The sequence below is a fragment of the Glandiceps talaboti genome, chromosome 2 (genome assembly GCF_964340395.1).
Source record: "Glandiceps talaboti chromosome 2, keGlaTala1.1, whole genome shotgun sequence".
Classification (NCBI taxonomy): Eukaryota; Metazoa; Hemichordata; class Enteropneusta; family Spengelidae; genus Glandiceps; species Glandiceps talaboti.
This window is the reverse complement of record NC_135550.1, coordinates 22,023,827-22,048,170: the sequence shown is the minus strand read 5'-3', so window position 1 is coordinate 22,048,170 and position 24,344 is coordinate 22,023,827. Positions and strand designations below refer to the sequence as shown.

The 24,344-nt window shown below is 34.6% G+C and overlaps 3 protein-coding genes across 3 annotated transcripts; 2 read left to right on the top strand and 1 right to left on the bottom strand.

The window, feature by feature from the left end:
* Positions 1–279: 279 nt before the first annotated feature.
* Positions 280–4,167, top strand: LOC144453463 (arpin-like). The gene is made up of 5 exons (XM_078144768.1): positions 280–521; positions 907–982; positions 1,384–1,516; positions 2,314–2,520; positions 2,949–4,167. The coding sequence occupies exons 1-5, from the start codon at positions 430–432 to the stop codon at positions 3,122–3,124; spliced, it is 684 nt and encodes a 227-aa protein (XP_078000894.1). The 5' UTR covers positions 280–429; the 3' UTR covers positions 3,125–4,167.
* Positions 4,168–4,216: 49 nt separating this feature from the next.
* LOC144448296 (V-type proton ATPase subunit D-like) lies at positions 4,217–11,341 on the bottom strand. The gene is made up of 7 exons (XM_078138488.1): positions 11,282–11,341; positions 9,412–9,529; positions 9,075–9,154; positions 8,415–8,482; positions 7,704–7,748; positions 6,151–6,321; positions 4,217–5,868 (listed from the first exon to the last, which is right to left on the bottom strand). Exons 1-7 carry the CDS (start codon positions 11,320–11,322, stop codon positions 5,642–5,644), a joined length of 750 nt encoding a protein of 249 aa, XP_077994614.1. The 5' UTR covers positions 11,323–11,341; the 3' UTR covers positions 4,217–5,641.
* A 2,858-nt stretch (positions 11,342–14,199) lies between these two features.
* LOC144452202 (uncharacterized) lies at positions 14,200–20,962 on the top strand. The gene is made up of 5 exons (XM_078143255.1): positions 14,200–14,414; positions 15,985–16,225; positions 17,309–17,479; positions 18,332–18,537; positions 19,003–20,962. Exons 1-5 carry the CDS (start codon positions 14,310–14,312, stop codon positions 19,258–19,260), a joined length of 981 nt encoding a protein of 326 aa, XP_077999381.1. The 5' UTR covers positions 14,200–14,309; the 3' UTR covers positions 19,261–20,962.
* Positions 20,963–24,344: the final 3,382 nt, after the last annotated feature.

Here is a 24,344-nt window from a genome sequence, read left to right as displayed (position 1 = left end):
ATATCCATCGACCTTTTTGGGCATTGGTGTCACGTACCTACAACATCGGAAGATCATATAAATTAATCAGTCAGAAATTAGCCATGCTTCCTCTCGATGTCGTCGGCTGATGATGTTTGTTGACAACCCAGTGATAATTGTATTTTGTAAACATACAGCTGATTGGTTAGCTGATAATGAATGAGCCCAATAACCTTTCGTGTTACGAAAACTTGTGCACCATAACTTCCGGGTATGGCTTCGTTGACTTTACTTGCAGAGCATCCTGAGAGCTAGAGATCGGAGGCTCGAAATCGAGGATCGCATAAACTGTCACCCAGCGCATTTCGCGCATATGAAAGGGACCCCTTACAGTGACTTGTTACTAGTATATATTCAGAAAAGGGTCGAGATTTGACAATCACTGAAATACATCACCCAACGTCAACTATGAGTCGCCTGTATTACAACGAACCTTTACAGTCAATTCCAGTCATCAACCATTCATATGCTGGGCAATGGAAGCCTGAACAATATGAGAAGTAAAAACATATTACTTTTTTTATTTCGTATAACTTTTGTAACATGCATGTTGTAGGCCATGGCACATATTTATAGTGATGTATGTATGATATATGATAACATTGATAGTTAAGTACATCAACACTCGTTTCTTGACAAATTATATATAAAATATAAAACACATACAAAACATGACAAACTTTGTTTTTGTCATAGGTGGCAAGTAAAATAGATATTTTAACAGGGTTTTCCATCGAAATTATGGTATAAGGTATGGCAATCTATGTTTTGGTGAAATTTCCAGATTAAATTCTCAAACATTACATATGTATGTGTGTATTTGGGTCATGTTCTGGCAGAATTTTTTGCATCATTTGTAATTTTTATCTTGTCCATTCTATAAAGAGGCAATGGTCTACTGTTAGAAGGTAACATTGAAGCCAGGTCAAAACATATCATTACAGATACAACTCGAAAGAAGGTAAGTCACTATCACACTGCAGGGTGTAATTTAATATCAGTTTATTATATTGAGTTCTAGAGGAAGTGAACAAGGTGCTATATAGTACAGATAATTCGAATAAATATTAAAAAGACTTACCGTTACTACTGTACTTGACTGCAAAGTGTTTGTTGGATCTTCAGAGGTTGATTCCTAGCAATGTTATTTTGTTTGTTTTAATTAATATTTATCAAAATTTATTTATTTATTTATTTATTTATTTGTGATATAGTCTTTGTGATTAACTCACTTAGTACTCTGGGTTGATGGGGTTAGCCCAAAGTACTTTCATGATTATATAATCTCAAACAAAAAATGCCATGTAAAAAAAATATTGAATATGTACTTACTGACATTTATTGTTATTTATTTTATTCTAGTACAGGTATTATGTGCTGCATTTGAAAGTGCAAAGATCTCATCGAAGACAGTTTGACAGCAGTGGCAAGGAAATTGAACCAAACTTCAGTCAAACTAAAAAAGTACAAACTGGCTATCTACAATCTACATACAGTAAGTCATTACTTTCTCCAGTCATAAAGTGGTGTATAATATGCTGTAAAATAGTGACAGATTGCTGTAAAACCGTAGTGGCAGATTGCTGTAAAACAGTGACAGATTGCTGTAAAACAGTGGCAGATTGCTGTAAAACAGTGGCAGATTGCTGTAAAACAGTGACAGATTGCTGTAAAACTGATAGATTGCTGAAAAACAGTGACAGATTGCTGTAAAACAGTGACAAATAAATACATCTAATATGCCTGGTTTTGGTTTGTTGCAATTTAATGATGACAATTGAAACTGTTTCTAAATTTTACTATCATGTATCAAGCTCATTTATTACAGGGCAGATACAGGTTGGAGATAAACAACAACCTATTGTGAAATTAATGATTCTCAATAAATAATGACAACTATCTAAAACTATATATTTTCAGAGGTAATTATGTAAATTTTATTGTCACCTTGTTGTGTTTTGTCACCCCAAAAAACACCCCCATTTTGGGTCAGTGTGAAAAAAATGTGACAATAAAATTCACATTATTACCTTTCTGAAACTATATAGTTTAGATAGTTATCATCATTTATTGAGAACCATTCAATTTAGAAAAGGTAAACTAGGTTGTTTCCCTACCTGTATAACCCTGCATCTTGCCCTTAAATGCACAGACTTTCATCATCCCTCGGTCACCAACCAATTTTATGTTTTGAATAGGTTTTGTCTGATGTAGTATTTAAATTTCATTCTTTTAAAAAATATAATTTTAGTGTACAAAGGTTAGAAGTAATTCTTTGATTTCACTTTTCAGAGGTTAAGGCCAAAGGTGAAACTGATAAGTTGTCACAGGAGGAATTAGAATCAGTGTTGAAGAAACCAGAACTTACAAAGTTGACAGAAAAACAGACTCCACCAGGAAGTATTCCATTTTGGATTCAAGAAGAGAATTTGGAAAAAATTGATCTGACTGATGGTGAGCATATCAGGTTGAAAACTAGCGGTGATGGACCATTCATTGGTAAGTTTTCATGTTAATTACCTGTACTATAATTTATTATTTGTTGTCTAGTTGTGACTCAGTGATAACAGAGCCTCTGTGAAGTCACCAAGTACCGGTAGTTGTCGTGTCTTTGTACCTTACATCATCAAGTTCAGTGTCATTGTAAGCGAGAGTGTGATGTTTTATCTATTATTAGTGTATATTCCGATGAATGGCTTCTGTATGTCTATATATTCATGTTTAAATGTGTGCCATAATTTTTCTTAGAAGTGTGTTTGAGCTCTCATTTGTGATGTCAAAGTACATTATCATATCCCCTAACCAGTCGACATCAAATGGCACCATTTCTTATGACAACAGTTACTTGATGAGAATTATTGGATTCTTAGGAATAGTATCACTTCTTAATTTCTTAATGATACACCATAGTATCTTAATTCTTACAGAATCCATCACTAAAATTGACTTTGAAAGTGTCAATGTTTGCAACTATGCCGGTGGACAGGCTGTGGGTGGATCATGGACTGATAAGATAATGTCAGTGAAATCACAAGACAATCCAACAACACAGAAAGGTGATGAAGAAGGAGCAGGGGCAGATGATGATGAATGGGATGACTAATGTAGCGTGAGCTAGGGGGTCATACAGACATAGATGACAGCAGTCATGAAGGAAACATGTGCAGAGCCAAAGTAATTGGATTGAGAATACAACAGAAAACTTCATGGAAATCTGTTCTACCCTTAGACTGTCAACAGTCGTCTTGACTTTTTTGTAATCTATCTTCAATAGTATATTGTTGCTGCTGAAATTAATAGAATTAAACATTGTGTGTGCAGGATAGGACGTTCCATGCAGTCAAGACAACTGTTCTAATCCACTGAACTTTCATTTCTATGAATATTCATGAGTGCCCTCATTTATGGCACGACTAACTCAGATGCCTGGTTAACCACTAGAGGGCATTTGAGGAGATAGTACAGACACTAGATTATATTTTATGTGTTTGAATCCTCAGTGCATGCAGTGAGTTCTGTATGTGCATTATGCATGCTGACTATTAGATTGTATGTTATAGGATATGTATTTGCACACAATTAGTATTTAAATAAAACATATTTCAGAAGGTTTTTAAGGAATGCGACAAAATATAATCTGCATCTGAATACACACTTTTCTACTCTCTAAAAAATACATTATTTTACTTTGTAATGGTGTAGGTGCTATGGTGATAAAGAAGAGCATGAATCACACTATTTTGAATTCAATACCTTACAAATGTGTTTAGCATTTTGTAGAAATCTGAAAATATTCACACAGTAAAACGATATGTTTACGTACAGACTTCAAGAGATCAGAGCACCACTACGTTTGCCAAAAGTCAAAGGTCATGCATTGCTTTCTATGTATACTTCACATCTGCTATTGATAGTACATTGTATAGTTCATTTGCCAGTTTATATCGCTATAGTCTTCCACAAAAAATTCTGACAGAATTTTTACAGAACATACAGTATTTCAATACACATTTATAAAACGTACTTACACCATTTTATACATCACAAAACATACATGATTTCATACTTGAGCCATTTCATACATTTTACAATACAGTGCTTTGTAAGTTTCATCGATATAAGTGCAATAAAAGACATCAATTAATCATGACAGGTGTCAATCATTAACAATAATCACACAGTCTGATTGTCCATATTTCATTTTTTAATTCATTTCCAGTATAATGTACAGTTTCATTTCTTCAAGTGATATAGATACATACAGTTTCAAATCTATGTGATTTTTAGATGCAAATTTTAGCCTGTAAGATCATGACAATCAGCCCTAACCAGTCTCTTGTTACTGTTAGTGCTGGCTGACACACCATATCTTACATGCTAATGCAATGTAACCTTCACTGCCATTGCAATATCATAATTTAGGGTGATATATACCAGTAAATATAGGAACACACTCATCACCTGGACAGTTCACAAAAACACATACATAGTACATAAATATCCTGACAATTTTCTTAACTTTTTTTTTGACTTCACACTTTTTTTTGAAACCCTAAAGCCTGAATATTTGTTGTTCTTGAACTTGGTATTTTCTATTTCTTTTACTGAAATACTACTAAGCACATGGCAATTGCACAATGGGAGAGTTTCTTAAAATAACTTACCAGAATGTAATTATACAACCCACTGTTAACATGACATACGTAAAACATGATTTCTTTTTGCCCTATTTAAATGGCAAGAGTATTTTTCATCACATTGAATCCTCTTTAAAAATGTTTTTGGTGCAAGTAATACACCAGCCTAACACTGCATGATAAACTTGAAGTTATTTATCAGTTCTTACTACACCAAAGAACACACTCTACTCAACCCTTCCAAATACATTAACGTTCACATGGGTTTACTGCATAGACAAACACTGCAACAAATCTATGTACAGTCTGTTACTGAGGCCCAAAGTCAGAGTACAAAACACAAACACAGCATACACACTACAGCCTATTTGGAAATAAATCTGAGTTGACAGTGTAATAGAGGTAAATAAACCTAGACACAAAGGGACTTTGAAGTCAAGACTGGTGTATAGCTAGTGGGAAGCTCTACTTCTTCTTCTAGTAATCTATGGATATTTCAGGACAACTGAAACAAACGTACCACCAAGAACCATAAAGTTACTGACTATCTCCATGTAAAGATGCAATATCTGTTCTTAATTTGTTGCAATATATAATACTGTCACAACGATCCCTGTATAGGAATGATTCACAGACAACAGAACATCTGGTCTGTTGTGATAAATGAACTATTATATTACTATAGTCAAAGTGAACTTGTTCCACTGTAAAACAACACAATTGTCTGGCAGATAAAATAAAATGGTGAAAGTGACACATATTAGAATTCAGTCGTAAAGTAATGCTTGGCTTGTTAAATATGATGTAATTTCTTTATATTGTATCTGTTCTTCCATCAAATTATATACTTTGGAAACAAACAGTAAAACCCCATCATATGTACAATAACACAAACTTACAAACAGAACAACAAGCATCCCCCTCCCTTCCCCGATATTCTACCCATCCCAATGGTTGACAAGAGTTAAATAATAGTACTACTACTATGTGAATAGTAGATCCTCATCTTCACCATCTTGTAGTAAATTAGCAGGTTGATCCGTTTCACCTTCTTCTTTTGCCATTCTTGCCAACTTATCAAGTTCTGCTTCGGCTCTTAACTTCTTCATCTTTTCCTGGATTTTCTTCAGCCGATAGAATTCTTCCCTTTCTCTTTCATCTAACTCCGTAATAATATAGGACAGGGTATTCTCAATACGTGGTATAATTACTGTAGTATGAAAAGACACACATGGTAAAACACAGTGGTGTAAAAGAGGTACAGGGGTGTATTATTACTGTGGTATGAAAAGACATACATGGTAAAACACTGTGGTAAAAGAGGTAGCAAGCAGTACTGATCATATTTGTCAAACGAGTGGATATTGTGAATCAAGACTTTATCAAGGATTAAATGCTGTCATATGACAACCATCATGAGAGGAAAGTACAACCTTCATACCATATGATTTGCTGTTGACATCAGCAATTCCATCACTGTCATCATACTTACCATGTTCAATGGCATTCACACGTCTATTGGTGATTTTGATGACTTCATCCAGAGTAACAAATGAAGTTTGCAGGGATGCTAGTTCCACTAATAACTCTACAGCTTTGGCATAGTTCTTCTTTAGTTTATCAATTTGTTGTCCACCTCTGGATAAACCAGTCAATTCATACGCTGCATGGAGAATGAATCACAACATAAGTTTGAAAAACATGGTATTGAAAAATAGCGGCAATGGCCTTGTAGCACAAGTGTACAGTTTTTTTAAATGTTTATCCACAAGCTGATCCATGCTACATATAGGTGTTCATTTGCTGAATGATTATCCAGCTGCCTAGCTAGTCTATCTGCTAGACCTCGGATGTTCTTCCGATAAAATACGACACACGGCCGAACAACGCTATCGAGGATGGAACATCCAAGCCCTCACTGCGAACTTCGTTCGCTTATAGCATCGAAAGAAAGCCCGAACGTCTAGCAGCAAGACTACTGCCTAGCCAGCCCTGTTGGTATCTTTGCAATATACATTATTGTTTGGCTGTTGCTACGGGTGTAGTCTGTAGCTAGGGATATTTGCATAATTTTTTTAATGTTTACTTGCTTGCCTACAAGATGTTATTTTAGCAAAATATACTGCCATTAGGTTGTTGCTATGGGCACGGTCATGATTGCTAGGGTCAATTATGTCAAAAAAATTTAAACATCTGTAGACTAACATCTAGAAACATCTCATCAAAATTCAGCCCCATCAAGCAAGTACTTTTTTTAGATACAAGTTTTTGGCCACAATTCATATTTTTACACCTAATTTGCATATTACTGATAAGATCATTACACTATGCTTAATAATTCTTCATCAACACATCTCCAAATGCATCCCCATCAAATCTTTTGACCAAAAATGACCTTTTTGACCCAAATCTCACACCAGTGATGCGACTATTTTGCTTTGAACAATTTCCCAACGAGACACCAAATGCAATGTCCCCATCAAATACCAAAGCAATCGGTCTTGTGGTTTTCAAATTTAAGTCATCCACACACATGTACACACACACACACATATACACACACACAAACACACACACACACACACACAGACAGACACCGCACCATGCCTATAGCACTACTGAACCTATCAGTTCAGTCGTGCTAAAAAAACAGCAATTTATTTAACTACCGGTATATGTTGCATGTATGGTTGGTATTTGGAATGTCAAGTCCATGTACAAATGTATAGACTCCTTGTAATGTGCCAGTATCATTTTACAAAATCCACAGCCCCCATTTACATTGTGAACAGACTGATGATGGAAATATTCATCAAAGTCAACCACTTGATGCTGTTGTTTACTTCTATTCAATTACATGGGATTTCATCTCTGTAAACAGCAAAAGATGCAGTGCCTTGCTATCCAATGAGACCTGAAGTACAGCTTATAAAAAAAATTATGTTTCGTGTAGGGTCTATGGTTTCACAGACATGTCAAGTCTGTATTACTGTATGTAAGCAGTTCCTAGTATTACTACAGGATAAATAAGATGAAAATACTCACAATCAGTGCCATCTGAACAGAGTTCAAATACTGGAAGATTGACACCTGAAAGGAAGAGAGAAATATTTTTTTTTTCATATCTAATCAAATAACCTCACTACACAAAGCTATCAATAAATACATGTATGTATGTATGTATGAGGGTATGAATAAAAGATTTCTACTCACAGGCTGATTTAACAAAATTTTGGCAACAGAATCAAAAAGTTTCAATAATATCTTGCTAGCATAGCCAGGGATGTACCACTATGTGTTTAAATACCACAGTAACATGCCTTGCTAAAGTACTAATCATAGCTAGCCTATGAACTCAGAAGCAATGAATATTCATTCTCACAAGTATTTATGCAGTTAATCATATACCTGATGTTACATATGATATATGCTAAACCTTTCCAGCCAAGATACATTTTTATGAAACAAAAGTCATTATAGGTCCAAATGTTTGCACCTTCAACTGTAAAACATGTCCCTATGATAAAGTCTGTAATAGAAGCTGAATGTCACAATGGAGAAGTATGTAGATGTAGTACATTGATAACTATCTGACTTTTTGCTGAAATGATTGCACAATGTTATACTGTATGGTTATATCTTACTAGTTGGACCATGCCAGATATTGGTTTCATTTGGTAAGATGGAACCAATGGCATGACCTAAATGTAAATCATTGTAAAATTACATTTGCTATGATATGATTTCTATAGTTACCTGCAACGTTTTCCTTTCTGGATTTCACTTTACAAGATGCCTTGGTGACATTTTGTACAACTATATGGCTACATGAGGAAAGGAGAAGATAATTGTTAGTATTTACATTCACAGAAAGTATGTGTGTGTGTGTATCTATGGGTGTGTGTGTGTGTGTCTGTGCAAATATACATATTTATGTATTTATTTGCATGTTTATGTAAATTTTGTACAAGTGTATCAGTGTGTGTATATGTGTGCATGTGTAGTACCGGTAGTATATTGTGGATGTGTGTGTGTGCAAATATACATATTTATGTATTTATTTGTATGTGTATGTAAATGTACAAGTGTGTGTGTTTGTGTGTGGGTCGGTGGATGGGTGTGTGTGTGTGTGTGTGTGTGTGTGTGTGTGTGTGTGTGTGTGTGTGTGTGAGTGGGTGTGTGTGTGTGTGTGTGTGTGTGTGTGTGTGTGTGTGTGTGTGTGTGTGTGTGTGTGTCGGTGAGTGTGCATATGAGTATACATGTATAGTTAACTGAATTGTGATGTACTTGATACTCTTTTGAATAGCATCTAGGATATATACATGGTTAGTGTATGGTAGTCCTTCTCCCCCACTACTGACAAGCTAGCTTAGGAAAGAATAAACCAGAGCTTAACTTGAAAAGACCAATACTTACTTAAAATCTCCACATGCAAATTTAGCTTCTGCCAATGAAAATGCTGCTTCTTTCATAACTTCACCCATTAGAACCTTAGTCTGCAATGAGAATATCAAATGGTTTCAAAAACACAGAATGCTAACCTGACATTGCCAAAAAAGAGTATCCCAGACAGTTTTTTTATAAACTACTAGTACTAACCTGATATTACAGTTTACCAACCTGTCTTGAGAATACAAAACTAACTATTGTAGTTGAATGTAGCACATCAATGTACCAATATGAAGAATAAGATGACTGTTAGTATTACTACTGCATCTTTTGATAGCATGTGAATCTGAAATCTAAATCTTACCTCAATGATTTTAGCTAGAACCTGTCTGAATCGGAGAGTCAATGCATCAGCTTTCTTCTTCAATAAACTATGGCCCTTCTGAGCTCCTTTCAGCCTGGCCTTCATATTGGTCAAGGCCCTATCAACAAAAACACAACATACATGAATTATGAATGGTGCCCATCAAAAGTATTAATTATACGATGCGGTATGCAACCTTTAATTTCCTTTTGAAATAAAGTGTTTCAACTAAAGGTCATTTGGTATTTTGTGTTTTATCATGTGCCAATGAATGCTTGGCAATGATTACATAACTTGATGTAATTTGTTTGCTGATACAAATACTTTACATTGTCAATATAAACCAGGGTATACTGAGTTATGGATACAACATTTTCCCAGACTGTCAACCTTATCCATGACTGCAGGTCATTAGGGAACTTAATTTGCCAAAAAATATGCAAGTCCCTCACAACCTCACACAGGTATCATTTATAGTATAAGTATGACAATGGACTGAATCAGAGATCAGTCTTACTATATGTATAAAAGCAATGTTCTGTAAAGATTGCTGCAAAAAAAGTGGTGGAAAAGGAAGATACTGGATTTGGTTGATTTTCATAGCAATTAAGTTTGTTTTCACCACACTCACACTGGCCCTGTACAACAAGCACACAGGGTGTTACGTTAGTTTGAAAATATGGTTTTGTATTCCTAGTGAAACCATGCACAGTGGAGGATTTCTTCACCACTATCTATAGTGTAATGACTCGTTGCATCAAGCATGCATATGTCAAACCATACATTTAAATTCTCCTATCTCACGGTCTCTAGGAAATTTCTGGTAACTCCAAGTTACTTTCTTAAAACACAGTTCGGTTCTCGGGATTGAAGAAAGAATTAAAAGGCTTTCACTGCTGGTAAAACATGACTTTCTCATAATTTAAAAGTTAAAACTATATCATGATATATGATATCATTATACTATATCACATAACTTGCATTGAACAATTAAAATTTCACATTATTGCAAGTATTTCCACATAACCAGTCCACTGCACATTCAAAACAATTGCATCACAATTGTTAATTTGTTAATATTATTTATACAAAAATTTTTGATATTCAAGAATCAACAAAACATGGACACTTTCATAAAATCACATTTCAAGGAGACAACAGGGTAAATGTGACAGCATTTCATGCTCTCTGCTAGGTGTTCACTTTGTTCAAGTGCTGTTATCGGATATTCGTGCATAATCCATATAAATGGATATTTTGGGCCAATTCAATCTACTGGTTGTAAAGTTAATAACTAAATACACCATAGAGATTGACAGCACTGGTATTAAAGTATCCTGTCACATATATAATATATTCACTAAAAAGTAAAACATACGATGTATCATTCATATATAGATTTTGATAGCATTGGAAACTGAATGAATATTTCAGGTTGGATAGGAATATAAATTTGAAACATACAGAATGAAAATATGTAGTCTATTTATAGTTTTTAAGTACCCCTATTATCAGTCAAATACCTAGTTTACCATAGCACTGCCTTTTAGACCTACAGGCTACAGATATTTTTTTCGGTCTGCAACAATCATCTAAATTCATGTATGTCGTGTTAAGCGATACGAAAAGCCTGTTATGAGTTGTATGTAACTATTACATGTAAGTTTTTTGATACAATAATATCGTAGTAAATATCGTTCTGGAATATGAAATAAATGGACACCTCTGTCCTGTGATCTCGATCCAAGTAAACCACATGTTTCGATATTGTATGAATACTGACATGTTAAAATTATTAGAGAGGTTGACCATTACCAAAGAAGCAATTTAAATACTATAATTTGCTGGGAGAAAAGACAATCATACTCACATTCGAGAAGGGAAAACCGCTATCCTGTCTTTGCCCGACATTTTGACTCAGCGTAGTAGAACTAGTCAGGTGACAAAAGGTGACATCATCTACAATTGAGCTCGATAGATGGCGCACTTCACATCATCCGAGAATCCGGCCAGCTGCAGCTAGCTGTCTATGTCAAGTTCAACCCTTCAACGTTCCACTGCACACGTTTGAAAAAAGGTTTGGATGAAATTTATCGTCGATGTTGTTAAGATTTGTTCAAGTTTTCGTATTAAGCTTAAGTACACAGTCATATATGTTATTTTTGCCACGTACATATTCAGATGAGAGTTATCACACAATGTCAATAATCCAATATTAAAATCCACGCCGGAAACGTTTTTTAAGGACATACTGCCATACAGCTACAGTTTGCCTGTGGCCATTTGCACCTCTTACGTGTAAAAATATAAATATTTAGGAACAATCTCGAATGATCAATAAAATTTCAAGGCCAGCACAGATTCCATTCACAAGAAATATCAATCTAGAATTTACTGTTTGCAAAAACTGAGGGCCCTAAATGTAAATGCCAAGGTGTTGCAGACATTCTATCGAAGCTTTTAATTATTGAATCAGCCCTAACATTTTCTTCTTTGACTTTGTGCTGTTTGGTAGCCTGGGGACTAGCTACAACTTCAAGAATGTTTTGAACAAGATTGTAAATGTGTGTAGTAAAGTAGTAGGCGAAAAGGAGACTATTTGAATGAATTGTTTTACATTCTCCTGAACAGAATATAAATGTAGGAAAATGATAAACGATAAAAGCGCCGTTATGTCTCAACACTTTGAACTCCTGGAGACAATTACGTATCCCCAAATTCAGAATAACCAGAACCAAATCAAGTTTTGTACCCACTTCAATCAGAATATAAAATCAAACTAGATGATTTAAAAAAAATAAATATATTTACTATACATTGCTTTGTTTTATCAATATATCTGACATACACAGGTCTAATCTAAGTGTGTTGTGTATTAGGAGTCTTTTATAAAGTCAGTATTTCGTTTTTAAAACATAAATCGTGTACCTATATTCAATATATGTTTAATGTATGGAGCCATTTTTACTTGAGATGATAAAGTTTTCTTGTATCTTGTATCTTGTGTCTTGTGTAATGCAGCTTCTGTAGAAGAGGCATGTGGAATTTTTTATATAAATTTTGATTTTAAATAAATATTCTATCTTTTAAAGTTGTTTGAAGGCATTTGTCAAATAAATTATGTATACAATATTATCATTACATACTGTGCAATAATGAACAATACTATACTACGATACTAGACTAGACTATAAGGCTCACTAGTACAGTGTAAGTGTGCTGTAGACCTGGACATTTTGGCTAAAACACTTATTTTCGCTTATTTTGCTGGAAAACAAAAAACGCAAAAATAAGTAGTGACTAAAATACCTTCTTGTACATGAACACAGTGTACAAGTCTCGTAATTAGTAAAAGTACATTAATGGTGAGAGGCAAGCGAAAGAAAAAATTACGATGTGGAAGGCTGGGTAGGTCTAAGCTTTGTCAGACTGGGTAGGCCTAAGCTTTATCAAACAATTTTCCAAACTCGTACCACTGGTAAAAATGTATTAAAATGCTATCTAGATGACATGTTGGAGAAGGCGAAGTGACGAGTACATAACCCCTCCCCCACTCCTGTTCCCGCGCAAACTATATAATTACTGTGCACTTATCATGGTACGTGTTTTACACGTACCATGATAAGTGCACAGTAATTATATTGTATTTGAATATTAATAATTATGCACGGCATAAACCAATGAGTCATTCCACAGTAAGGGGCCGGTCAGTTTCTCCACCGGGGTGTATTTTTCCATCACGTCAACGAAAAGTCACTTACACCCCCCCCCCCCGTAAAATCGAAAACTTTATGGAACCCCCCCCCCCCCCCATATATCCACATGCCAGGTAATTCATCGTAACTCAGAGTGGACTGCTTGACTAAAAGCTAAAGTTAACGTAAGTTTTTAAAATACACACACACACACACACACACACACACACACACACACACACACACACACGTTTGATGTCGCACTTATGAACTTTCGTTTAAGGGGGGAGGGGTGACCTAAACGAACGATGTTTGTTTGTTGAGCATGAGCCTGTGCGACCACAGTCGCTTGTAAACTGTTATTCCTTTCCTAAATGGTTTTATTCTTGTCTATGACGGTCCTAATACAGAATAATGACGTTATTATAGGGATTGGCGATATTCTTATAAAATCGGTAGCGTTGTATTTATGACATCGCTACCGATTTTATAAGAATATCGCCAATCCCTATAATAACGTAATTGTTCTGTATTAGGACCGTCATAGACAAGAATAAAAACATTTAGGAAAGGAATAACAGTTTACAAGGGACTGTGTTTGCGACATAGTGCGTTGATCGTCCCTTATATTTATGAGTCTTAGATTAGTCATCTGGCTGCTAGACCTTCGGACTTTCTTCCGATACGATACGACAAGCGACCTAAGGTCGCTTTATCGAGGGCGGCGTTCCGCAGTTGTAAAGCTACCTTCGGTCGCTACCTACCTTTGCAGTTGCAAAGCTAAATTAGGTCGCAAAATATTAAAGAATATAGGTAAAAAACCGGAACAGGAACAAATACCACAGTTCAGATAAGGTCATGTCATCGTAGAAATGGGGTTTTCTTCCATATCACAATCTGAATCTAAACCACAATGACCATCGCATCCAAAATTTTAAAAACAGGATGACCCTCCCTATTCAAAAGCACTAGGATGACTCCCTCCCAAAGAAACTGAATGGTCCCTAAAATTTTCGGTCATAGTTCATGAGACAACACTCACTTGATATTCGTAGAATTGTGTTTCTATCGATTCGCACGCTAGTTCTAGGAATTCAATGTATCGGTCGGGTCAATTTTCGTTTTGTTGTAACTAACTGAAGTAGACCATTGTTTGAGCACACTGTCGAACACTAGTTCAGGCTTGTTTGTCGGTGGTCTCGCATGGAAAGACCATTTTTGCGCACAGAACACGGCGAGTTTCATAGTAGTTCTGAAGGCGCAGAAAGCATAGAACTACAAGTAGGTTATCAAGACATGGAGTACGAGGTAGGTACTTCGCATGCATGTATGTACATGATGTAGCTCTGTATATGCGCTCCGACTTTTCCGTCACTCAACTATTTAAAATACGTGTCGCATGTCGGAACCCTCCGACCCGCGGGACAGCATATTTCCAGAGCCAGCATGCATGATACATGTACTTGAAACTGAAGCTGAGTTATTTTGTGGATATTTCGCCCTTGTCCACGATTTAATCAGTAACAACTTGGCATATGAACGGTCTTTTGATTATTTTACTTCCCGGCGTTGGCACTCCGGAATGGTACCCATGCTTGTGTTAGCGAAATTTCAAATGTACCCCTTTTCCCAGTATATTTCAATGAAAAACGCCCCCTTTTTTTAGTGAATCTGGGAGAAATCACTGCAAAAAACATCCCATATTTCCGAAATCCGGGACTGAGGTTTTACCTTCATGGACACCTAATCCATACACTGCACGTACACTGTTTGCCCTAATGATGGATTCACATAATATTTTTTGTGAAATACGTTTACATGTGTAAGCATAGTTTTCATAGAACCTTGTTATGGCCTGTGGTTTGAGAGACTAACCTAGGTGCCGGTCAAAGAACATACATGTATATAAATGACATTTGATATGTAACAATCCGTCTTTTACATCGTTGTTTACATCGCATGTACAGGGCAACCAAAGAATTTTGACCATCATGCAACAGTAGTATTTCTGAGAAAAAAATTAACATCCGGATTTCATCGGAACTACCCACCAGGTGATAGTGAAATAATACCCATTGTAACTTTACATGTTTACAGCAAATTCAAAAATTGTCGTTGATCTTTATTGTTTTGGGGTTTTTTGTTGCTTCCTGTATAATCGTTTGTATATACAGTCAAATTTTGATTTGTCATTTATATTTTGTAAATCAAATATTGCTAAAAGCAGCAACCAAACAGTCTAAAATTAAATTAGGATAATTTGATGTGTTTGGATTAGTGTTGATTGTATTCCTATTGTTCTCTTTGTATATACAGACACGTTTTGTTTTTTTAGCTAAAGATTAAAGCACAAAACCTATTTGCATCTTAGTGGTAGCTGTGAACAGTCTGACTAAACTGAAACTAGAACTTGGAATTGTACATATGACCCACTAGAAGTAATTGGATTTGTTTATTAGTAGAACTGAACTGTAAACTTTATGAATCTGAAAGAGAATTGTGTTTTTTTTAAATTTCAATTTCTTTTATTTTCACTTATATTTTACTTCAGTGCTGGAAATAAAAATGAAAGTGAAATATGAATGAAAAGAGAAGAAATTCCAATGTAAAAATATAAAAGCAGATACTGTGTACCTTTGAAGGCCAGTTGTGGCAAATCTACAGTAGTGTATTTTGTCTTCAGTTTTCATCTTGATAATATCCTTGTAATATCACATGATTCAATTTTTGTTTTTTCCTTCCCACTTTTCTCTTTTCGATAAACAGAAAGAGTCAATCGAATTTTTAGGTTGAATTAGACATCCAAAAAGTAATAAGATAAATTCCAAGTGAAAATAAACTAGTTCTACAACTTTTGTTTCTATTAATTTTTTTTTAGGTACCAGCTGCAATGTCTAGACCAATGACACAACAACCAGTGAGGTCAAACATACCGACAATGTTTAGTGATTCGATGTATGATCCCACATCCAAAGCTGTACTGGATGGTACCTATGTTCACATGAGTCGTGGCACTCTAAACAATCTCATATCACAACAAACCAGTGAGATGTATCGATCCAATGTAGCTGCCTTTACTGGTATGCATGATAATTTGTCGTATGATAACCTATTGGCTGGTAAGTCTACTATATTTCTATGTCAACTGACTCAACAAAAATTTACAATGATCAGTACATTTTATCTTTTGTTAAAATCAGTTACAAATTAGTTACAATGTAACAATATGATTAGATACTGATTTGTTGTGCAGAGAAAATGTAACATTTTTAGTAGGACTTTTTTGCCTGTAGGGGGGGCCAGACAATGAAATGTAGCAATATCAGAGGTGAGAGTTTTGCTGAGTCAAAGAACACTGTTTCAGATGAAATGATTTTAATTGTAATATCCTTTATTTTATAGTTACTTAAAAACATCAATTGTTTTTCTTTTCCGTGCAATATTATCAAGTAATCTTTATCCACAGTATCCCAAGACTTATTATATTATTATAAACATTGCTAAGTAATCTGATTTACCTTCAGATTAAAACTTGAAAACTTTGAAAATTGTTTTAAGTATGAACAATTTGAATAAGTATGAACATTTTGAATATTAAATATAATATACACTTTGAAATTATGACTGTTAAAGTTTTTACTTCAAAAATCAGGAGATAAAAGGTCAAGATACATTCTTTTTCAATTAACTTGAGAACTTCTTTGTTGACATTTTCAATTTGGTGACTTTCTATACTCTATATGTAGCATACTTTCATACATACATACATACACGTGCACGTACACACACACACACACACACACACACACACACATACATACATACATACATACATACATACATACATACATATATGTTCATTTATTTATTTATATTTATTACAAAACATTACAACATACATATTTATCTTATGTGTTGATGTGTATCTTGTACACTTACTTTGATTTACATGTTTTTGTCTAGACCGTAGACTTTACTTTTTTCCAGAGAACAACCCCAGTGATCCTCGCAGTTCATCTTTGAACACGGTTGTTACCATGGTTACTGTCACCATTTCAATTAATAATGTATCTTGTCACTTTCTATTTGAATAAAATTCAATTCATTTCAGTTCAAATCAAGTGCTGATGGATTACACCACTTTCATTAACAGGTAAAAGTCAAAATTGTTATTTTTATTTATTTGTCTCTCCACACACCAGGGTTGCTGTACCGAGGAGAGACTCTGTTGGTGAATAATCAGTACATTTACTACAGTTTTGTGTCATTTATGGATGAGCATGGCAATGCAACATCAAAAGCACCCATGAGACAGGGCAGAGCATTCCTAACAAACCAAAGGTTACTGATGCTATCAGCAGAAAGTTCTGCAGGTATATGTACTTACATTTATTTGATTTAAAAATTATTATGTATTCAAATGACTGGATCCCAGCAGGATGAGATAAGTTTGTCTGTCTGCAGCTGGTTGGCATATTTTGTGAGGTAATTAGCATATCTACATTGCAATTGTGTTTGTTGCAAATATGTGCATACTAATGAGACCAATTTACATATTTCTGATAATCATATATGATTAGGGAATATATATATATATGCTGTGGACATTTTTAATGAATTTTTGTTTTCCACTGTGTCTTGATAATGTTTGCTTGAAGGAAAGTAATCTTCCTGCTCAGGTTCTAGGTATACCCTTGTATGCCTGAATTTAAGGTTAACATTCTCCTGCCATTTCATGATTTCAACAAGCGAGGGCATACTTCAACTTTTTAGCAGTCAGGGTTGCATTGCAAAGTATTTAGCACACAAGTTCAGTGCCTCATTTCAGTGTGATCTAGTCAAGGAACTCCCTACCCTGCTCCCTACTTTGTAAGATGTATTTCAAGAACAGTATTATGTATTAAACAGTTAATATGTGATTGTTGGTTTTTCTATATTCTAAATTGAAATTTTATCTATGAATATATCAATGATTTTATTAAATGTATCGGGTAATCAAAGGTTTTAATTAGTTCAATTCATACAAATGTAGTTATATAACTTCCTTTCATTTACATTCTTATCACAGTGACCTAAACTAACCTAATCCCAGGTTGTATATTTTGAATCGTGGCGTGATAGATATTCCACATTTTAGTTTTTACTGGGCAAGTTCACCCAAGTTATATAATTTGTATATTACTACTACATCTACTAAAATCAACTATACTTTGTGTTCACATTAGGTGCTACACTGAACAAATTTGGTGACCCAAAGAAACTACCAGGTGGTTACCGTGTGGAGACGTCGTGTTATGATACATTACACTATATATCAGTTCCTATCAGCTGTTTCCGTAGTGTTGAATTATATGCCTCGGTTGGCGTAAAGGCAGCGACTAATATCCATGGCCAACAACCTTGCTGTTATGGGCTATGTGGTGTCTTTGGGGTAAGTAACATTTACGTGTGAATTTCTTCTGCTTTCTTTGTGAAGTGATTCTAAGAAAGACTTATCACCACATGACTTTTGATGAATATTTTCACATGAACATTTTTACAATCTTTGTCGAAAAAGTTTAGCATTTTGGTGTTTGATACAAACACAATCCTTGTTTGACACACATAGCATTTAGGTGTTCGAAACACACTGAATGCTGGTCATAAGAGCTTAGCATTTGGGGGTTTTAGACAAAATTTACTGTAAAACAGAAGACATTGAGGGTTGTGTCACCACAGGTTGACAGACATATTAAAGTTGGTGTGTTGATGTGTCCAGTTTTAGAGTAAATTGTTGCATAAAACCTTCAAATGCTAAGCATTTATGACATGGATTGTGTGTGACTCAAACTCCCAAATGCTAGGTTTTTATGACAAAGAGTGTAATCTTCATTGTAAAATATGATTGTTTATTCAGATGGACATGTGTCTGAAACATTGGACTGTAGACTCGACCCAAGGCCAGGCACACAATGACCGCTACATCACAATGGGTGTGATTATGCCTCCATGGGGTACTCGATCATACCTACAGATGTATCTGAATCCTTCTGTGTCATTGACAACAACCAAAGATTTTATCAGTGATCTCCAGCGGCATGCACCAGGCCTTCATGATAAAGTATTGGATGGTGGTGCCAGTGGTGGTGGTGGTGGTGGTGATGGAAAAATGTGAACACCATGAGAGATAACTGTCCAAGGTCAAGACAACAGCAGTTCAAATTCAAGTCAGAAAAATTCAAATCTGCAAATTTATATTTTAACACTTTTCGTATCTTTATTTGATTTTTAGTACTCTGTTCATACCTACCATATTATACCTGTTCATACCTTTTTTTTCAAATTCCATCCATTTTTAATAGTGTAGATAGTTTACACTGCATATGATGAAAACATTATAGAGTGCCTAGAATCCTTTGGTAATGGCATCTGCCAATTGAAAAAAATAAATAATGATGCATATGCTGTCTGGAAAAAAGTGGGTCGTAATTTTTATTTGAAAGATTCTGATATTTAGTGAGAATGTATTGATATTCTCTGAAAGAACTATTTTCAATAAATAGGCAATGTTTAATTCCACCAGTTTATGCATTACTAGTATTATAGCTGTAGTCGTCCAGAGTAGAGATAAATAGCGCCACCAACGACAATCGGACATCATGTATGTACTGTACTGGATTGCAGTTGTAAACTGAGATTCTTCATTGTTTTCACTTATATAACCACAATCTCCACTACCTAGTGCAGTGTCTATTTACCATTGTTTAAAGTATCTATCAAACATTATATCATCAAAAATCTTGCCAAGCTGGAAGAATAGAAAACATGTTATATTTAAATTGACTTTGATTTAGTGTTAAGCTGTTGAGTTCTATTCTTTTCATAATTATAAAACTAAATGTTTTATTTCATAATTGAACTTGTTATTTTGTTTTGTATCTGGTAGCTAGAGTTTACTATTACAGATACACTGCAGAGGGTAAACTTGACTTATGTATATGTCAACAAAAATGTTAGCATTTGATGCATGATGAAATAGCTGCTACTGAAGCCGTTTTTTCTTTATATTGTTGCTTTGTATTTACGCATATAATGTATAACACTAGATGTTACAAATTTATAAACTTCAGTGAATACACTGAATCAACAGGTGGGAAATTCCAAAAAACTTACTTTGGAGTATAAAACCAAGCCGTCTTTATTGTTATTTTTATGTCTATATAGCAATGTGTACATGTATTGCTCCTTCATCAAACATATCAATAGATGGTAATGACAATTTCTACTCCCAGAGTCAACAGATTTTGTGGAAGGGAATCCCAAAGTTCATTGACATCTCATCAGTGTTGTCATGGGTGTACTACAGTGAGCTATTTGTCACGTGTCTCAGAAGAGACAAGTGAAATGAGCTTGAGAGAAACGGCTGGGAAACATGCCTCCATCCTTATTTAAAGAGGGCCTTCCGAGATACAAGACAAATAACCCATTGTAGTACACCCCTGATGATGCTGACAAGACGTCAGCGAAAATTTGTGTTCGCTTCCTAGAAATCTTTTGACTCTGTGAGTAGAAATTTTCATTATTAAGTATGAACCTAGAGACCATGAACATTCATTCTCACACATGTGAATAGATGTACATTAGGAAATACAACTACAAAATCATTATATTTCAAAAATTGAAACTTGAAAAGGAATAAAAAGATGTTTCAGTTAGTTACAGGGATTCAGTTCAAAGAGGAAAATAAAAGCCATGACAAGAACACCTATTTTCCCATTTACATTTTATTTCTGAAATTAAATAGTTGTCTGTGCAATGGACACTGCCTCTGATTATAACAGCATTAACTACTAGTCATATTTCTTTATGTCTTGGATTGTTCCTTTATATGATAATTTACAATAAATACTGTACTAAAAAACATTGTTTGTACCTTGTTAATATGTATGATACACATAATTCTGATATTCCCAGTGGTGGTGGTGGTGGCAGTGGTGGTGATAATGATGGTATTGATGGCCTGTTACATAGAAACTGGCATGAATTGTCAATATTTTAAGTGTCATCCGTCTAAAGCTTAATAGTTTGTTCAACTTGATGGTATCTGATAAGCATAGCAACGACTGTCATGAAACAATAATTGATTTATATTGCCTACTGATCCTTGGAATAGACTCCAAATAACAGAATAACATGAACCATGGACGTGGTCGCTCTCACCTATAGAGGGCGTTACAACTTAATCATGATTGTACTCGAATAAATGTATGTTGAGAAGTGAATATTACATATGGATTATTACTGTAGGTCTGCTTTCATTTCTTCAGTTTTTATTTGTTTGGTGTAATTTTATTGTAATTAACACACTTCATTTGAAAAATATACAATAATCATATTTGTCTTCATGCTTCGCGGAAAACGCGTAAGATTTCCCGTTAAAAAAAATATAAAAAAATGCAGTACCCATTGAAAAAGTTCACAACCGTGTGCAATGTGGGGTTAATAGCAGTAGTCTACAGTAATAGTCTGCATACACAATGTGTATCGGTTCATACGTCTATCAATCCACTCAACATCATAAAACATTTAGTAATTGCGATAATTGCATGTACGCTATGCAGGTGTGCATGTTAGTCCTGTAGCTATACCGATAAAATGTTATTATAATTCTACAAACGAGATACGCATATACAACTTTAATTTGGTTGCAGTGCGTCAATTGTAGAGTAGATTACACGACCAAAGGCAAGTATGCGTTTAGTTAACTTTTGAACTGCGTGTGGCCAAAAGACAAAGCCCCTGGTGCGATTCTCTACCTCCATTTGCCAAGCAGTTGATGCACGAGCGAGAGACATGCAGTAGTAGTACTGCATCAAATGTTACCAGAAAAAATTAGTGTATCTCGTCAAACTGATATTTGCAGATTTCGTAATGAAATTTGTTATAATGTAGCTCAGAGTGAATAGAATCATAAAATATAAAGCACGCGTCATCGAAATATAGTTTTCACTTAGAAATAAGCTTTAATAGTGACTGTGTTGTTGGCTCACACAAACCCTATTTGTAATTTGTCTATACCTAAACATATAAAGTTGATTTGCCCTGACAGGGTATAAATAGGTGGTCAACAAACACTTCAATTGTGAAGGTATAGTATAGTATAATATAGTATAATATAGTATAGTATAGTATAGTATAGTATAGTATAGTATAGTATAGTATAGTATAGTATAGTATAGTATAGTATAGTATAGTATAATGTAATGTAATGTAATATAATATAATATAATATAATATAATAATAATATAACATAATACTATACTTATGTTTCTTCGTACGTTTTAATGGAAATTAAGAAAAAATAAAATGTTTTATACGCATCTACATCAGTATGCAGGTGAACTTGTATTGTTCGACGATGAAAAACACAGCGTTATCACGTTTAAGGCGCGCTTCGTCGTGTTTGTCTAATAACCATGGTTAATACGTTGAAAGTCAAAAGTCGAAATCTAAAATGAAAAGCTTGGATATTTTCTTTTATTCTATCTCCTCTTTAAATCCTAATTTGTTTTACGATCTTGATTTTGTTTTTCTCCAACTAATAGTGTACTGGCTAAATGAAGTCGTGCCCGGCTGTATGTCAAGATACTAAAAACTGTTTTTATGTCGATTTACATCTAAAGCTACTAACAAGCCTAAAATACGACTGTACTATAACTGTCTGTCTGTATATGCGTGCTGCGAAAGATTAAAGCCTGAATGGCGGAGGCATTCAAGATATGTCAGAAACATAAAGCACAAATCAAAATGTAGTTTATTTTTTGAAAAGGATGACCGTTTTTTCAACACTAGCCAACTTTGTTATTTGCTGGAGGTGTAAATGGTGCGTAAATGTCATTATCTAATGTATTTCTTACAACTTACAAGAAAGGTGATATTTTTTAGCATGTCGTGACAGTAAAAGTGCTGAGCATTCACGCCGTCTTTAGTATGATTTACAGGTACAGACAAATTGTTTTTTGATTCAAAGAGAATTTCTTTCACTAACCCTAAAAAAACAGTTCGTATAGAATGCAATCATGAAAATAGCGTGTATTAGTGTGTAGCCCCGAAGAGTGAACGACCTAAGTATTGCAAATAAGCATTTCATGCTTCTAAAACTGAAGAATTAGATTTGACCAACATCTAATTAGATTTTCATAGTTGTGATGCTGTTGTCGCACACTGTAATTGAGTTCAAACACCTGCTTCTATGCAGTCTGTTTAAACTCCAGTTTCAAATGTGTTTGACCTCTTATCGATACATTAGTGTGTTTTCATGTGAATAGGAACAATTGAGATCTGTTTAATTTATCGCTAATTCAAATAATAATTGAGATTTAAATATATAATTTTAAAACTCAGCAGTTGAAAGTTTTATTAAAAATTATTTATCAATTTGGTTATCATAATTACACGGTAACGCATTCTCACAAGCCAGAAAACATGTTTCTGCTCAAGACCGACCGGTATTGTTTGGACTATGGTTTACGACATTGATGGTAATTGCTCACAAACTTGCTGTCAAATTTAGCAATACATAATATTTTTTTATCAGCATATAAGAGTGTTATATCTGAAACTTCTGTTATCAACTTGTGTCTACAGGCATCGCAACAAAAATAATATGAAAGAGAAAAATGATAAAATGGATTAATTGAATGACTATAATGAACAGGAAAACAACTTGGTCTCAAACTAAAAATGACTGTATTGTTGCTTCAGAGAATTCAAATCAGGATATATTCCTTGAGGAGAAATGTGTGATGTGATGTGATGTAACCAATGGCAACCTCGTCATAGCTTTGGTGTGTGTTATGTGATTTTGATTATCTGGTGATGTATTGTTGTGTTTTAGCATATAGCTAGAAGCTTTTCATAAGTGGAAGATTTCGCATCATTTTAGATTGACCTTTGAACCTACGTGTAATAACACGCTGTGAAGTTTAAGGATTTGCTGTAAACCCTGGATTTAATATATATATATTGAAAAAGGGGCTCCACCGTCAACATATGTATGTGTCATAATCAAGAACACTCTGTTTCTCTTCCCCCTGAAGATGATATCTACAAAATGTGGTAATTGTTAAGAATCGACGGATCGGCACGAGTAGAGTGATATCATAAGGGCGAATACTGTATGATTACATTGTGCCAGGGCTGGGGTGCAAACCGACGGGAAACTTGTGATAGTGTTTGAGGATTGACCAGAGGAGAAA

Excerpts from the sequence above, each read along its gene's own strand:
- LOC144453463 (XM_078144768.1), top strand. The coding sequence starts at position 430 with ATGAGTCGCCTGTATTACAACGAACCTTTACAGTCAATTCCAGTCATC. Across the intron at positions 983-1,383 it reads CAGATACAACTCGAAAGAAG|TACAGGTATTATGTGCTGCA; the intron begins GTAAGTCACTAT and ends ATTTTATTCTAG. Across the intron at positions 2,521-2,948 it reads CGGTGATGGACCATTCATTG|AATCCATCACTAAAATTGAC; the intron begins GTAAGTTTTCAT and ends TAATTCTTACAG.
- LOC144448296 (XM_078138488.1), bottom strand. The coding sequence starts at position 11,322 with ATGTCGGGCAAAGACAGGATAGCGGTTTTCCCTTCTCGAAT. Across the intron at positions 9,530-11,281 it reads GCGGTTTTCCCTTCTCGAAT|GGCCTTGACCAATATGAAGG; the intron begins GTGAGTATGATT and ends TTTTGTTGATAG. Across the intron at positions 9,155-9,411 it reads TTCTAGCTAAAATCATTGAG|ACTAAGGTTCTAATGGGTGA; the intron begins GTAAGATTTAGA and ends TTCTCATTGCAG.
- LOC144452202 (XM_078143255.1), top strand. The coding sequence starts at position 14,310 with ATGGAAAGACCATTTTTGCGCACAGAACACGGCGAGTTTCATAGTAGT. Across the intron at positions 14,415-15,984 it reads ATCAAGACATGGAGTACGAG|GTACCAGCTGCAATGTCTAG; the intron begins GTAGGTACTTCG and ends ATTTTTTTTTAG. Across the intron at positions 17,480-18,331 it reads ATCAGCAGAAAGTTCTGCAG|GTGCTACACTGAACAAATTT; the intron begins GTATATGTACTT and ends TGTTCACATTAG.